The sequence below is a fragment of the Pleurodeles waltl genome, chromosome 7, assembly GCF_031143425.1.
Source record: "Pleurodeles waltl isolate 20211129_DDA chromosome 7, aPleWal1.hap1.20221129, whole genome shotgun sequence".
Classification (NCBI taxonomy): domain Eukaryota; kingdom Metazoa; phylum Chordata; class Amphibia; order Caudata; family Salamandridae; genus Pleurodeles; species Pleurodeles waltl.
The window spans coordinates 1,254,584,255-1,254,601,071 of NC_090446.1; the positions used below are offsets into that span (position 1 = coordinate 1,254,584,255).

The 16,817-nt window shown below is 37.9% G+C and overlaps 1 protein-coding gene across 1 annotated transcript in view; it reads left to right on the forward strand.

Moving 5' to 3' along the window:
• GAS7 (growth arrest specific 7) overlaps window positions 1-15,668 on the forward strand; it is a 1,110,982-nt gene extending 1,095,314 nt beyond the window's left edge. The window contains exon 14 of the mRNA XM_069200411.1: window positions 5,545-15,668. Within this exon, the coding sequence (XP_069056512.1) occupies window positions 5,545-5,658 (114 nt within the window). The 3' untranslated portion in view covers window positions 5,659-15,668. The remainder of the gene's footprint in view (window positions 1-5,544) is intronic.
• The last annotated feature ends 1,149 nt before the right edge of the window (window positions 15,669-16,817 follow it).

Consider the following 16,817-nt stretch of genomic DNA (forward strand, 5'->3'; position numbering starts at 1 on the left):
GCATACTGAACAGTCTTCCTGGGCTGAGAGAAGGGAGAGGCGGGGCACACCTGCATTTGTAAAGACTGTGCCCTGGCCTCACACAATAGGGTCGTTAACCCCCCACTGATGTTTGGAGCCTGTGCTGAAAGGAGAGAGGGGGTACTCCCAGAACCAGTTGTAACTGGCTGGAACCTCCTCTCCCTATAAGTACAGGGGAATTTTCCCCACAATTTGGAGACTCTTGGAATCATCTTGGAACTGGACCCCAAAGGCTGAAGGGACTCACCAGGAACCGCCATGGACTGCTGCTGCTGTGCTGACCTGTGACCTGCCTGGTCACTGTGAAGGACTTGCCACTTGCTGCCTTTCCCTTGTGCTGGCCGGTTGCTGGGCCCTCCACCTGAGGACCTTTCCTTAAATACTCTGCTCCCCAGGGGCAGGGTGCTGTGGCCCCTGACCCCTGCATCCACCTACAGGGCGAGGATTGCTCCTTCTGTGGCTGTAAAACGCCTGGAGGGTGCTTTGCTAATATTAGCGCTGGGCACAAAAGGAGCGCTTCTCCTGGTGCCCGTTTTTGCGCTTGAAAGCGCTCTTTCTGAGGAAGATCACCGCCGCGGGATCTCTTTTGGGCCCCCCTCGTGGGCCAGTGGCACGGTTTGGGGGTCTCCCCCCTAGTAAGGGTCGGTGGAGGCCCGGGGAAACCCCAGGAGTTTGTGGGTCCCTGGAGGGGCCCGTTTTCAATTTGGAGGGGGTGCGTAGCGCCCCCCTCCTCCCTTAAAGATTTCCCTGACCTGGGCCCCCCCTCGAGAGGGCCGGTGGAGGCCTAGGGGGGCCCCCAGTTATCACGGTCCCCGGAGGTGCACGTCCATGGTACAGGGGAGGTGCGTGCCGCCCTCCTCTCCTCCAGGGATGCCAGAGGGCCCCGTTTTGCGCAGAGGAGCACCAGGGGCCCCATTGTTCACCTTCTAGGCACTGGAGGTGCCTTCATCCAACCAGGTACTGTTTAAAGGACCAATATAGTTGCAATCCATAGTTCTTTCTACAGACTTTTGTTTGATTCATATATTACCTACCTGCGTTTGATGTTTTTACATATGTGTATGCAAATGTTCCTTTTATGGACATGCTTGCTAATATGTTTTTCTAACTTGCCATATGTTTTCTAATGTTCCTACTATGGGCATTTTATGATATTCTTATGACAAGTGCCGTGATGTAATAACGTGTTTTCCTGACTACTGCTTATGTTGCAGAATACTGAGTAACCTGTGTGTTATGTGTGACTACTGCTTGGTTGCAGAGTAACTAATGTGTAACGTTCTGACAACTGCTAAGGTAGCAGGATAGTACTGATATGTGATGTTTGGTCTGATAATTGCATGTGTACAATACAGTATATTTTCATATAATCTGGTGTTGTGTTTCCTTTGTGGTGGGGATATTGCATCACATGTGTTGTGTGTGTTGTGCAAACGCTTTACACATTGCCTACGGGTTAAGCTTGACTGCTTGTGCCAAGCTACCAAGGGGGTGAGCAGGGGTTATCTTGGACGTGTAACTCCCTTGCCCTGACTAGAGTGGGTAAGTTCTGCCTGGCTGAGGTGCATACCCTAGCCAACCAGAAACCCCATTTCTAACACAGACCATGAAGGATATGTGGATCAGAAAATCTGATGAAAAAAAAGTTAAATTTTTTGTCCATGAGGGGGTCCATAAGGGACCCTTCCTTGTTTCCTATGGGGTCGGGATACCATTATCCTGACCCCGTATGTGTTTTTGCACTGTATTTTTTTTAACTCCCTAAGCCAATGCAACAAACAAAATGACAGACAGAACTTTTATGTCAGGTTGTGGCCAGGCAATTAGGGCCTTGCATTTCTCCCAGATCTGCAAATCCACCACAGGTAGATCTGTGGAGGATCTGCGTTCCTATATATCTATATTTGTTAACCTTAAATAGCTCTGGATTTACTTAACCAAATCAAAAAGAGCACACTGTGGACCAAGATCTAGCCTCCTGCCAAATTCGGTGTAATTTTGATCAGAGGTTCAGGCTGTAGCCATGTTTAAAGAATGCAAAATCCCCACTGACTGGGGAAAATGTGTTTCAGGCCCCCTCCTTTTTCTTGACCCTCACTTGAGGGATCACCCCAAAACTCTTACGACACCAGCTAAAGTGAGTGTTGTACTAGTTTTGGGAATTCAGTGAAAATTAATCAAACGGTGCCAAAGTTATTGGCAAAAAAAAAAAATTCTGTCTATGTAAACAAGTGGTCTTAACTATAACAACTACCGGCCATCAACAGTAATATATATATATATATATATATATATATCTGTCTTCCGAGTTCTGGAGTTTAAAGGCTTCAATGCGGCAACCCACAACATATCCAGTAACACTCCACTGCACACTAGGAAATACTCCAATACTCCAGTGCTGCACAATTATTTTTATTCAATATATGGCTCTCCTTTATGCATTTCAGCCCTAGCTTTGGTCATGGGTCATGAGTGAAGCACATGAAGTCAAATACATATAGTGCAAAGAAATGTAAATAGCAAAAACGGGCAAGTCTTGCAGGTCAAAATGTACCAGAGCACAGATAGGCACCATCTGATAATGTATGCTTTACCATTGGGAACATGGCAAAACCTATTATCAACTTCATGATAAGTGAATTCTTACCCCACATTTCCTCTACAAATCATGTGAAAGAATATTTAAAAGCTATTTTTGAAAAAATATGAAACATATAAAAATGTATCAAATTAAATGTGTCACCTGATCAAACTACCAACATTTCCTGTAATATGGTGGTTCAATACCCATTATGCACATAGATGCATTTTGGTGATGGATGCTAGTGTAATACAGTAATAAGATTGGACCTCATTAAGAGGCCCCTCATAGCAATGAACATAATGTGTGCATGTGATCGAGTGCTATCTTTCAACCTGAGTGAAACCCATAAACTTCATATGGAGTTTTCACAATATTGAAAATATTTTCTCGATTATGCAACAATATAGCAAGCCCATAATTTCAGAAAATAGGTATTTTACCAAATTATAAAATTCACAGTATGTCATATAGTCGGTTCTCATACCTATTCATATTCAATCATTACGCTTATGTCAAATGCGTGCATCCTCCTTATTTTCACTGGTGTAAATGTAAGCATAAATAATGATTGAGAAAACTCAATAAACATCCAACCTATAATATAAAAAGATAAATAAGTGCACTTTGGGATTCTGGTGGACTGAATTCCCTTAAAATCAAATCAGTTGCACCCAAGAGGGCAGATTACATCCAGTTACCAAAATTAGCACAATATAATGAAATGTAAATAAGCATACACTTCAGGGTTTGGTAAACTACATTCATTCTAAACAACACAATTGTTCCCAAGTTGACAAATAACATGCAGTTAAACAATGGGCACAGCTTGATAGAGTATTTCTAGTAAAAAGTGGTCTGTTGTCTACTCTCATTTTTGACCAGTGAAGGTACATGAGTGAAAAAAGAAAGAAAACTGGATTAAAAGCTGAATAAAAATGTTTCAACAGTCAAGATGGTCAGTAGGAAGAAAACAAGATTTCACCATCAAGTAACCTATTGCAAACGCTAAGTACTAATATTTCCTTGCTTGAACTTAAACCATCTGGAGTCAGGGTAACATAATTATGAACTTAGATTCAAGAATCCAGAACATCTTTTTCCTGTTGCAACTCATATTGTCAGGTTTTATACTGTCCACCACCACAAACCTCAAAATGTTCTCATTCTAAAAGTGCATCTCAGTAAATTGCCTTGGCACTGGATACTGTCTGTCATTGTGGCATATTGTCCTAATGTGCTCAGGAACATGCTTTTTGGCCTAATGTATAGTGCTCCCAATATACATTTTGCCACAAGGGCATAGAAAACAAAATTCACAAAACTCAGTATCACATACGAGAGGTTTTTGTAACTTATATTCTCCCACCCTAGCTATTCACTGCTAATAAACCACACATATTACATCAGTCATGACATCTTCTATGTCATTCTTTCCTCCCTCACCTCCTCCTGGCAGAGCCATTCCCTCTTTGAGGGAATAGTATGTGGTTCCAGACCCTAAAGGGTGAAGAGAGAGTGCCATATGGCAGGATGTGAATGCAAAGCCACAGTCAAGGACACAGGGAGGCAAAGGCTCTGTAAGGAGTCTGGAAATTATCTGGAAACATTGATGACCGAAACAGTTCCAAAGATGTTTGCAAACATATGGGAAAACCATGTTAAGGTACAAAAGAAACAACAAAATACTACTATGATGTCGCAAGACGTTGGAATTTTGGTTCATTGTTCTGCATTACATGTTAGAAAGGCCTGCCTCTTGTGACTGTTGATGAGGTAAGAACACGCTTGCTGCTTTACTCTATAATAATCACAGAATTGGATGTATTCCCTAAATAATTGTTCCTAACATGTCACTAATACTCATTTGAAATTTTTAATGATCAGTTAAACCCATTATACACAACTATGACCATAATTATCCTTTGATTTTATATATTTTATACAAAACATCAGGGCCCATCTACATTAATATTGTTGATATGTACTTCTCTTGAACAGCCTACACTGTATAGCAAAAGGTAGGTGGAGATCTCCAACCTCAGTTACCTGTAGTATGAGTGCACAGAGATATAGGTGAGTAGGTGAGCATTACAGATTGCTAATTTACTTTTGCTTCACTTCCACTTAGAAGGAATTCTTCATGGTAGGATAATAGACAGAAAAGGGCAATTTCTCTTCTGAGGAAAACGCCTATATGCAGCAAAACACTAAATGAAGGGTAAAATATGTTGACCTAGTACAAGCAGTGAGGGAAGTATCATACTAAATATCGTACACCTCACTCTTAATAGGCATTTAATCTTGTATAAGACAAATCACTTTTACAATAAGGTATCCTAGAGACACACTGGTCTCAATACAGTTTTTGTCTTTCACAACGATTTCCATCCTAAAAAAACATTGCCACAAAAAATCAGGATGAGCTTGTCTTGGCCCATTATGGTGAAGGAGTGCCTCTGTTAATGCATGGCACCTATTGTTAACATGGACTTGTGTCTGTTTTTCAATTGCTATTTCATTTAAAAAAATGTTTTTACCTTTCTCATTTAGCATTGTCTCTACATGACTCACATTTGTTTGCATTTAATTGTAGATCCACGTTCATAAAGCAATGTACATGTACATTAATAAAGTTGAACAAAGTTAATTCTGTTCTCTTGCTTTAGGAATTGTAGGCATCCAATATTAAATCCTACTTGATTAGAATGTACCAGTCTCTCTTGGGTTTGTAGTTTTTTTAAACGTTTATCTGTACTCTACCTTTTGATAATTGGGTCACTTGTCAAAAATGGCATTCATTTAACACTGGATGTTTTCTGAACTGACTGAGAAGCCACATTTTGTAATGTGATAGTTCACAATGGAGTTCAATGTAACTGAATTGTGTGCACACCTGTGTGTGTTATGTAATAATCTTCTCTTGTCTTTTTTTCTTTTAGACGGTAGAACCTGTAGATCAGCTGCTTCAGAAGGTGGATCCTGCCAAAGACAGAGAATTGTGGGTCAAGGAGCACAAAACAGGAGACATCAGACCAGTTGATATGGAGATATAGACAGATTAGTAGAAGCTTGACTTAGAAATTCAAAGGCTTCTTTTCTGACCAAGATGAATGCTTTTGTAAACTTTTAGAAGGTACAGTGAAGACTTGTCAGCTGTCAAGTACATCATTTTATTAGCTGTATCGGGTACAAGAAATTTACTTCTGAAAATTAAAACATGTTCAGCAGTTGGAACCATTATACAATGATAAATTGTAATACAGAAATAACCCTTGTATACACTATACATTCCATGTATATTTTTAATGTAATGTAAATGCAGAAAAAAGAAGGGTGTTGGTTTTATCAGATTGTTATCTAGGTTCAAACGCCCAACATCAAGAAGAACAAGCTGCAGTCTTGGTTCTTTCTCAATCTAGTCTTCATTCCAGGCTTCAGGCCACATCATATTCTCCAAACCAGACATGAAAACTTCGACTACAAGTGCCATTGACCTTAAATGTTGTCATGTTTGGGAATAGGAACAGTTTTCATTCACCTGTGCTATGCAAGTGTCCATTCATGTATGAACGCAAACATGTCTTGATACAATTATCTGTGGTATAATTGTACTAGCTTTTGTACTGAATGCTGGTAGGTTGTGTGAAAGACCATTAACTGGCAAATACTGCTGAGCTTATTGCATGATTTAGAAGGTCAAACATTGGTTAAATAATAGGGTTTGGAAATACTTACTAAATTGGGTGATGCTGGTAGCCCTACGGGGATTTGTGCAGTATAATCTAATTAACAAAGTGTTTTCTTGGAAATGAGGGATTCAGAAATCAAAAATCAATTTAAGTGAGTGGATACCTTGTGGACTTTTACTGAACATGCGCCAACACTTCTAAAGCTTCTTATTTTCCCAACAGTTGCCATTGTAGTGATGTCATGCATCAGCAAATAGTTGTTCCAAGACGGTGGTTTCCTATAAAGCACTCTTATTAGTTCTTACTAGTTCTAACTATGCTTTTTGCATACATGTTTACTACCCAGAATATTTTGTTGCACATACTATTGTTTTGTAATATTAGAAGAAAACATATGAACAGTCCAAGACATGAATTACATACCCTTCACAGAAAGTTGAAGTCTCTGGCAATGTAAATGATGTTTCAGATGATTGACATCCCACTGTGTCATGGTTTAGCATGAAATTGTGTTTTTGAATGTACAAATTGATGGCCGTGCTGCTAGTAACTTATTTGTCCCTTTGCTCATACAGCCCTCATTCCTTATCAATTATTATTATTGTAGTATGTACAGTTTTCCCACTTTGAAGTTACATAGTAGATAGAACTTTCATTCGAGAAAATGAAAAGTGAGGTTTCTGTGATTTTAGGGAGAAGTGTATTTACCCTACAGTTTTGCTAGTTTTAATTCAGATTATAATATTACTGCACACATTTCTCTGAAATGTAGCTGACTCAAACATTAAGTACTGAAATTAGCAAACAGTAACTCTTATTTGTAACTGATGCTTTTATTTAGCAACATATTTGGGCAGTACATTTGTGGCCTCTTAGCCCAGTGCTAAACTCCCACTCCCTTACTGGCACTGGAACCCCCCCTGCTGCTTATGCTCATGTGTTTGTACCTTCATTGGCAGTGGGTCATGTGGACTTGCAACAGGAACCACAAGCTGGCCATGCCCCTCACAGCTGCATTTGCTGAAATTATTGCACTTCAAAATCCAGTCCCTTATTACAACTTAAGTCTTTCTCTGTTGTAATTGAATGATGTAAAGCACTTCTTTACAAAGCAGGTCTTCAAGGGGCACTTCTTCTGGTTATCATCTGATCCACTGGTTCTAAAAATGGGACTGAGATGTCTAGTAGATCAGGCAAGATGGTGCAGGTGGCATATTGATCTTTAGGTTGCCTGATGTTAATCCTTTCATGGAGGCAGCATTATGCCTTTGTGGCCATCACTAAGAACAGAAAAGCATAACTTCTTGGCTTTTTAGTGTATTTGTTTCTTTTCTATGAAACCATGCAGTACTTTTCTCAGTGAGTTCATGTGCAAAAAAGAGTACAAACGGAGTCCATTGCTTTCTTGCAAAGTGGCTGTTTGGCTGCTACGGTCGTGGGGTAGTGGCTATATGATAACTACAGCAGCTGTTAATTGGAACGTTCTGTAAATGAACTCATGATTTGTTTTGAATCCTAACAAGATGATTCAGAAGAAGTGGGCAGAGGTTATGGTTCTGAATGCAATGAACTAAACACATTCAATTTGTGTGCACCTTTAAAAATAGTGCCAGTGTCTGTATGGGGTCACACAGTAACCCAAATGAGATGTGTTAAAAAAAAAAACATTGTATAAATCAAAATTTTGCCAGAGTCTGGTCTAAAAAATATGTGATAATTTACAGATAGAGCCATTCATCACAATGTTGTAGAGACTATTTTTTACAAATGTAAATGCCCAGTGCGAAATAAGAACTGCCCAGAGAGAAATAAGTGGACGCTTGAGTGGAGGGGTGTCAAAATGAAATTTGAATTTTTTCACAGTTTTTTCCTTATTTGCACAGGCATTACACATGTACATTCAGCCAGTATCTCAACTAACTGCAAAGTTAGATACTGTTACAAGATTATTTCCAGGTGACAGTGTTCTCTCAGCGAGACATTTTGTGATCATATCAGTTTGCTTTAGGCAAAAACCAAGAAAACCATTTTGTTATGTGAATTGGAGAAAATTGACCACATTTCTGTAACAAGAAACCTGGTGATTACACAAGTTTAAGCCATCATAATAAACATTTCCCATATGCTTTTTGAGTACAGGACTTTACTATAAAATATATGTATGTGCGAGGTATGAGACTTCATTGGATCAGCAACTTTTGATTGCTGAAAAGAAGTAAAAGGTGGTCATGTTTTGTAGAAGCAATACCGTTTCCACAATATACAGTGGTTTTATTGAAACAGAGATAAATGTTTTTGAAGAAGTCTGTAACTTTGAAATTTTACTTAATGTGGAAATTAAAGCTTTTCAGACAGGCACAATGAACAAAGTACAATTTAAATGGGAAGAGTGTCTATACTGCCAAAGTGTATAGAGATGTGATCTTAAACCATGTTCTGAATTAGTTGTGATTCAATACCGTTAGATTTATCAAAAGGTGGAAACTTATTAACAAACTAGACAGATTAACACCTTTGGAGAATGATTCATGTTTATGAACAGCTGTGAATTATGATTGACAGTAACTGTATAATATGAAACAATCAATTACTAATAAAGGTAGCAATTAGACTATGACCACAAGCTAAATCAGTAGAGTGATGATTTCAAAGTTGGCAAGAGTTGAAACAGTGTATACATGAAGTTTTATGTTACAGTTTAGGGTCACATTTTCAACCAAAATTTGTATTCACGGACCAATAGAAAAATGACTATTTTTCCAATTGGTCTAAATGTCATTTTTGTCTTTGATTTAGTTGGTTTTCAGTTTTCTGTTTTATAAGTGTGTGCTATTTCAAAGAACATATGGAATAGGTGCGAAGGGTAATGAAGGGCAAAATCTGCGTTGTCCAGGCAGGCTCATTTTTTCTGGTGTTTTCTCACTTTTACCTTTTCTAATGTGCTCTAAGAACTCTTGTTCTTCTTCACCTGATGGGTGCCTTTTCATCCACAGCCAAAGCAGCAAGAGTAGAGCTTCTGTGGCTCTGGCAAGTGGTGGTTCCAGAATCACTGTTGTATTTCCAACTCGCATAACCCCCACAACCAGTGTCCTGCAGAACTAAACTTCCTTCTTAACAGCCCTGTAGGAATGGCAGGTGTGGGCATCCTCTAAGCTGTGGTTACTGATCATGCAGTAAATAGTAGCTTTCAGTAATGCAGCTCATTCCTATGTTTAATTACACCAGTGCACAGTTAATTGACTTCTTCGACGTCACAAAAACACTTATTTGAAATTACTTTTAAAACAACATTTGGCCTTTTGACAAATTAACACATAGTACACAAAAGGTCCACAGCTCTCTTCTGCTGATAGTTCTTGTTTTGTGCAATACAAGAGGTTGTCAAGATGATGAAAATAAAATCTAAATGTGTGGCTCTACTGTTTCTAGTTGTGGTATCATCAAATACTTTTGGCTTTAACTGCAAGTGCCGACTTAAGCTGAGTTCATCAGATTGCTACATTCCATTATGCAAGTGCCTGTCACCTTCTATATATTGTGTTCTTCAAATGTGAAGTCACTGACACAATTCATAATTTAATAATTAGACCAATAACTCTATTCTACCTTCTAAAGTCCTACCTTATTCACCACGAATCAGCAGTTGGTTGAACACATTCTCCAGGAGTATGTAGATCATCAGGCAAGTTGAAATATTGTTCAAGAACTTAATATTGACACCTGGAGACATGAGGCATTTTTTCCAATGCATTACAGTTAGAATACATGATTTGTACAAATAAGCATAAGCGAAGACCAGTGTAATAAGCAGTAGTCATAACAACACTGACTAAGAAAAATATATTTTGCTCATTGAAGGAAAACTTTCACTAAACCACATACAACATGGCTTTGCTGGCCACTGGATGGGATGTGTTCTACAAATTATTAGTTGGCTGATAAACTGTAGTTCAATTCATTAAGAAGCAGCTTTTCTTTCCTGTGGAATCTGGGGGTTTTGTCATGTCTTGCAACATTCCTTACCACTGAAGATTAGCCATTGTTCCTAGTAGAGAGTGACAATATGCTTGCTTAAAAAAGGAAATCATATATAAAATATTGTGTCGTGTTGCCCATGGCCAACATCTCAAAGAAAATGGACCATTTTTGTAATGGTACTTTTACTATCCTGCAAAACAAAAGTTTCATAAACATTATGGAGCTGCTATTTTGCATACAATTATTTTGATATTCTAATACTTTTATTAATCTCAGTGATAGATAATTTAAAATATGACTACTCAGAAAGCACAATCGCTTTGTAAATGAATCCATGAAAATTAGAAATCACATTCACATTTGGACTGCGCACCTACATGTACAACAATTGCGCAAACATAAAAATACATATGTTCTTAGCACAAAAAAGACCATTGTCTTCTAATTCTACCTAAGCATGCCTTTGCATTTTATGGTGCTCAAGTTTAGAGAAAGAGCATCATACAGCTTACAAGCCATGCTGAAAAGGAACTATTGTCTGTTCACATATTCCTCATTCATGGCACTTGAGAAGGAAAGCCTCTGATGATCTTAGTGGTGGGATTATGGTAGATAAACCTATCCCTTATGAACTGATGGCTTATCTATGAAACATATCAGTGGCACAAAGCAACTCAATTTCAATTTGTTGGGTTAATGGAAGATGGTGAGATGGTTGTATGAACATATTTTCACCAGTAATCAAGCACTGTAGTCTCTGAAGTTATATGATTTGATATTGGAGTAGGCCAAACAAGTTTATTCAAAATATGTGACCACTACTGCAATCACTAAACTAACGTTTGGCACTGGACTAAGTATGGGAAACATTTACAAGTAGAGAAGAGGTGGTTGTAACCTGCTTCCACACTGTAGAAACCTTTAGCTCAAGTGCTAAGCCATCAAGCATAAGAAGACACAGACTTCCAACTTGACTACCTGTCAGTGGCTTTAGATCAGGATCCTCAGGAGGGCATTTTACTGTACAGCTGTGGATAGTGTCCAACCAAAAAGAACTTTCTTAGGTAGGGATTACCTCTAAAACTATTTTGACCCATGCAAAGGTTACCAATCTTCTTCCTGTGAACCAATCTAGTCTTGAGGGACCAGAAGATTAATTTGCAGCAGTTATCAATATATTGTGTATTTCTTCAAAGCTTTATACAGCAAATCCAAATAATTTGGTCAGTTAAATTATGGAAACCATCTAGACATTAAAGAAGAGTGGGTCTGTGCTGAAATGGAAATGGTATCAGGAAATCATAGAAACACAACATGGTTTTTGTTGGGATTTAAAAAGAGTTAGTTCTGTGATCACATTTCAATTAAGGTATATTGATATTAATACTAAACATATATTAGTGCAATAATAATACTGATACATGTAACAAAATAATGCATCCTTCATTAGAGTGAGTCATTTGTGCCTTTACTTTTTGGTGTCTTTTCCACTGAATTTACAAATGCAAAGTGCTTTCTTGACTTCTTTGGTAGAATTGAATGTATCCTTTCACCTGATTTATTTACAGGAATTTCTTCTATGCCTCTTTCGCTTGGTGTTAAACATGTTCAAAGACCAAATGCTAAAATGCATGAAATGTTAACATTGAGATATGTTAACTGTGTATGAGAAATTGTTATTTTTTAATTGAGAAAAAAATGCAAAGATCCAAATGGCACTGTATTAGTCTAAATCTGCATGTCTTAAATGGCGCTTTCTGTCTTTGTCCTTTGCAAAAGATCATGTCTGAATTGGGTGTATTACGATCTGGAATAGTAACATGTTATGCCTGGATGTATAGTGTTTTAGTAACAGTGATCATTTCTCTTAATACGTGGTTAAAAAAAAATAACACAGGATAATGTCTAAACCCTGCAATACATTCATTATGTTGAAGCCATGTGATTGCAAGTGAAGTATAAATAAGACAATAGGGTTTGTTTACCTAGTACTGAATAATTTCAAATAGCAGAACAAAATGCAACACATCTGTCAAAAATCTATTTTATTTTATAGCAGCAAAGCTACTTGAATTGTTGAGGAACAATTGTTTTTCTGTAAATCTGTAAATCTTAATATGCATTGTAGTTTGTAAAATGCCTCTTTACAGGAATATGTTTTGAAAAAAATCAATGAATGTGCTATTTTCGGGTTAAACATTCTGGTTAAACGTATAGTGTAAGATACATAGAATGAATTCTGAAAGTTTTCCAAGGCTTATTGTATGTATTCCTATCATTCAAATTCAAGAAGGTATGCATACAAATTTACAGGTAATTTACAAAAGGAAATACCATTTACCCAGATATCATACTGTGCTTGCATATTGCACTCATAATTCATACACAAAATCTGAATGTGAAAGGAAAGCATTCTCAGGGAAGTGTTAGAGAAGCGACCAATGATATACAGTGGACATATGGAAATCACCAAAAAGTAGTACTTTTTGGATGCTCAAAAAGGTTTAGGAGTGCAGTTGCTATATTTACCACAGAATGGACCAGAATGTCAGGGCAGTGTTGCAATCAAGTTGGTAGATATGCATTATGCGAGTAAAATGATGCATGCAGGAAACATTAATTGGAAGATAAATTGAAGAGTTATATCAGATACTTTTTGATTTCTGCATAGATCACATTCTGTGACAATTTGGCTTGGGAAAGGGTTTTAATTGATCACTCTATACAAACACATATGCATAGACATGTAACTTAAGGAGAAGGCACTTAATGGATAAGTATCATAGTAATGCATATGAAGTGGCAAAAGTGGTAAAAGGCACAAATATAAATTATGCATTGCATAACCTGCAAAGTTTTCTTCAGATATTTGGAAATCAACCTACATTTTTATGCATAGCCCAAGGTTCTGTTGTACAGTTTGAAGCAATGATTTGATTAAAATAATGCCTGTTTTTGTTTAGCACCATGATGGGGCACACTGCATTAGTTTTATTCATTCAAAGTTTTATTCTGTTAAAAAACTAAAAGTGTAATAATTTGCTTCTCTGGATGTTGACCATTCCCATTACAAAATATTGTCTATAAATCTCAAAATATTAGCAGAATTAAATTGGCTTCTTTATGATTTTAATTGGTTTATTTTTATCAGGAAAATAGTTAATTTTAAATATGTAATATTTCAGTGCAGTCCAGAGATTTCTGTGAACAGTCATACTTGATGACTGTCATCCAACCATGCACTGTGGTGACTTCATAATTAAGGAAATAAATATTGCCTTAGAAAAGCTGATTTTAAACTTACATTGGCTGTCATTTCTCATATTTTCTTAAAAAACAGACACTGGAATTCCAAATGTCTTATATTCAGAAGACTACAGTGTTGATATACTCATTTATTTTTTTAACAAGAAAATCCCTGAACTTGCATTTTATTGTTTATAAGTTGTATGGAGAATCTGGTTGGAGGGGCAGGATTCACAGATGTTTTTTCCAATTTGTGCACTAAGGCAAATTTTGCCCATGGTCATATCTATGAAAGTAATCGATCTGCACATGCCCAATATCTTTGTGAAATTGGAGATGATCGATATGCAAAATTAGTGCCTTGGATACAAGGTGGGGGAATAGTGGGTGAGACCTTACCTAACCTATCTTTTTCACAGAAATAATCATTCCCTGCATACATTGTACACCCATATACACCATTACTAAAGCTGGGTTAGAGTGTTGCTTTGCAGGATTTCATTCATACACTAGGAGTGGTGGTGAGAGTGATATCCCATACATATATCCTACTAGAGGCTATTTAATACCCCTTCAGTCAAATACAGTCGCTGAACCATGCACATAAAATATATGAGGCTGATACATTCAATCAGACATTTTTTGTTCTCTTATATGCATCTTGTGAGTCAATTCATATTAAGGAAGCAGGTGTTTACTCTTTTCTTTAGTTTTGAGAAGGACCTGGCTCGAACAGTCTGTATCATACTTGCACTAGCAGCCCAGCACTCTAAATGATTAAAGTACATGTGCATGTATGGACCTGCAACCTACACTGCGTCTTGATCATTGTTTCTCTTTTCAAACTTGAAAGAGCTGTATTACAAGTTTTATGTTGCAGTGCCTCCAGGAGAAATATTAGAAATTAGGTAAAAATACTTTGAGAGAAATGAAAATAAAAAAAGGATTTTACACGTTTTCAGTGTACCTTGCCTCTTGTTATATATCTTTTATATGCAGTTGAAAATAAATGGAAACACTTCTTGACCAAATCTTTAACTTTTTTGGTGCTATTGTCTGAAGGTTTCCATGATAAATAGCTGTGATGTGCCCAGTGACCCATCATATTTCTCTTCCGCATTAATCTACAACATTGCCTGAGCTTTTTGTTCATGCAAATGCATGATGCATGTTCATCCCTTCAAAACAGTAGCCTCAGTTGCCAACTTTTGGGACATTTAATGATTTGAAAATTTAACATGTTTGAAAATATTATAGGATGGTTATGCCACCTTTGGTGGGTGAGGGAATTTGTCCTTTGAAAGTACTATTCCTTTTACAGCTAGGCCTTTCATTTCTACAATTTCTTTCCTTTTTTCCTGTTTTTGTATCTATCTTGCTTTTCATTATAGACCCAGAAGCTTTATAGTGTTTTGATAGGATGAGTATGATCATCACTGATATTTTGTAGAAACAGTCAGTTTTCTTGGAAACTTGCAGCACATGAGCATTTTTGAGTTTACATAAATCTGCATATTTTCCAAGTATTAAAAAGGTATATTTGTAAATGTCTGGAAACTGGAACATATTTTTTTAAAGTTGTTTTGTTCATAAAATTGTAAACACAGAACTAAGTATCACATGTTTATTTGTAAATATCTTGTACGAATATTGTGAAACAGGTTTGGAAGGCTGGTCAGAGTTATTTTTCAGAAGCCATAGTCAAAACTATAGTTTTTAATATAAACATCTTTATGGTAAATTCTCTACAGTATGTGTTAAATTGCCTCCAATTTTAAAAATAATTCATATAATGTCTATTTCTTGCTCTGCTCAGTTTGGTGAAAATGTCTATAAATGGCATGAGTCATCTTTCAGTAATTGTGGCTGCATAGGCTTTTTCATGTAAAATACCTTCTATGTCTAACTGTATTATAATCATTGTGAGATGTTTAATGTGTTAAATTTGTTTGATAAAGCTTTGTTAATCTTTTAACTTTAAGAGTTTAATGAATAAAGATATCATTGTTTAAGACAAATAGTATATATAATTGTAATGTAAAACTATTTAAACATTTACCACACTCAAACTCTGTGCTTTTCCCGTCTGCAGATTTGTGAACTGTATGCCTATTTCCATCACCTGTAAAATAAACTGTACAGTCACACAATGGCTATCTGTCAATAATATGTTTAAAAAATGTTGTAATGATTTATCACATGAGTTATACCCATAGTTCTGTTAATTTGATACTTTGCGTGGCAAAAAGAATTGTGTTAATCAAACACAGGGTCTTGTATAGTGCAAGCTTTTCACCCCGGGTGTCTTTAGGCGCTTGGGGGGGTGCTCTGGGCCTTGTCAGGTTGCCACTGGTGGTCGAAGAGTGAGGTCATGAGTTGCTTCCTAAAGTCCCTCAGAGAAGCACAGGTGCACAGGTGGAGGTTGTTCCAGGATCTGCTGGCGAGGTAGGAGAAGGAGTGCCCTCCATGGCGTTCACAACAGGTGCAGGGGACATGGACCAGGGTGAGGGAGGCTGAGTGGAGGTCTCTGGTTGGTTGGTGGAAAGTGAGGTGGTTGTTGATGTAGGCATGTCCTGCATTTTGGAGGGCCTTGTACACATGCGTGAGCAGCTTGAAGAGGCATCTTTGCTGGACGGGGAGCCAGTGGAAGACCCTGAGGTGGGGGGTGATGCTGGTTCTTCTACGGAGGTAGAGGACAATTCATTCTGCTGCATTCTAGATGGTCTGAAGGCGGTTCATGAGATGTTTTGTGGTTCTGGCATAGAGAGCGTTGCCGTAACCGAGTCAGCTATAGATGAGGGCCTGGGAGACAGTTTTCATGGTAGAGATGGGGATCCATTGGAAGATCTTGTGGAGCATTCAGGGAATGTGGAAACAGGTAGAGGAGATGGTGTTGATCTGTTGCTTCATGGTTGGTTGGGTGTATAGAATAATCCCGAGGTTCGGTGCGTTGTCAGTGGGTAGGGGGTTGAGGGCCGCAGGCCACCACATATCATCCCAGGGGGAGGGTTTGTTACAGAAAATGAGGGTCTTCATTTTGTCTGAATTTAGCTTGAGGGAGTTGTTCCTCATCCAGGCGGCGATGTCAGTCATAGTGTTTTGGAAGTTCGTTTTTTGTGGTGGCAGTGCCACTGTGAGGGATAGGACGATCTGGGTGTCGTCAGCGTAGGAGATAATGTTGAGTTCATTGGTGCGTGTGATGTCTGCCGGTGGAATCATGTAGATATTGAAGAGGGTGGGGCTGAGATAGGATTCCTGGGGAATGCCACAGATGATGCCTTTCGGTGTGGAGACATAGG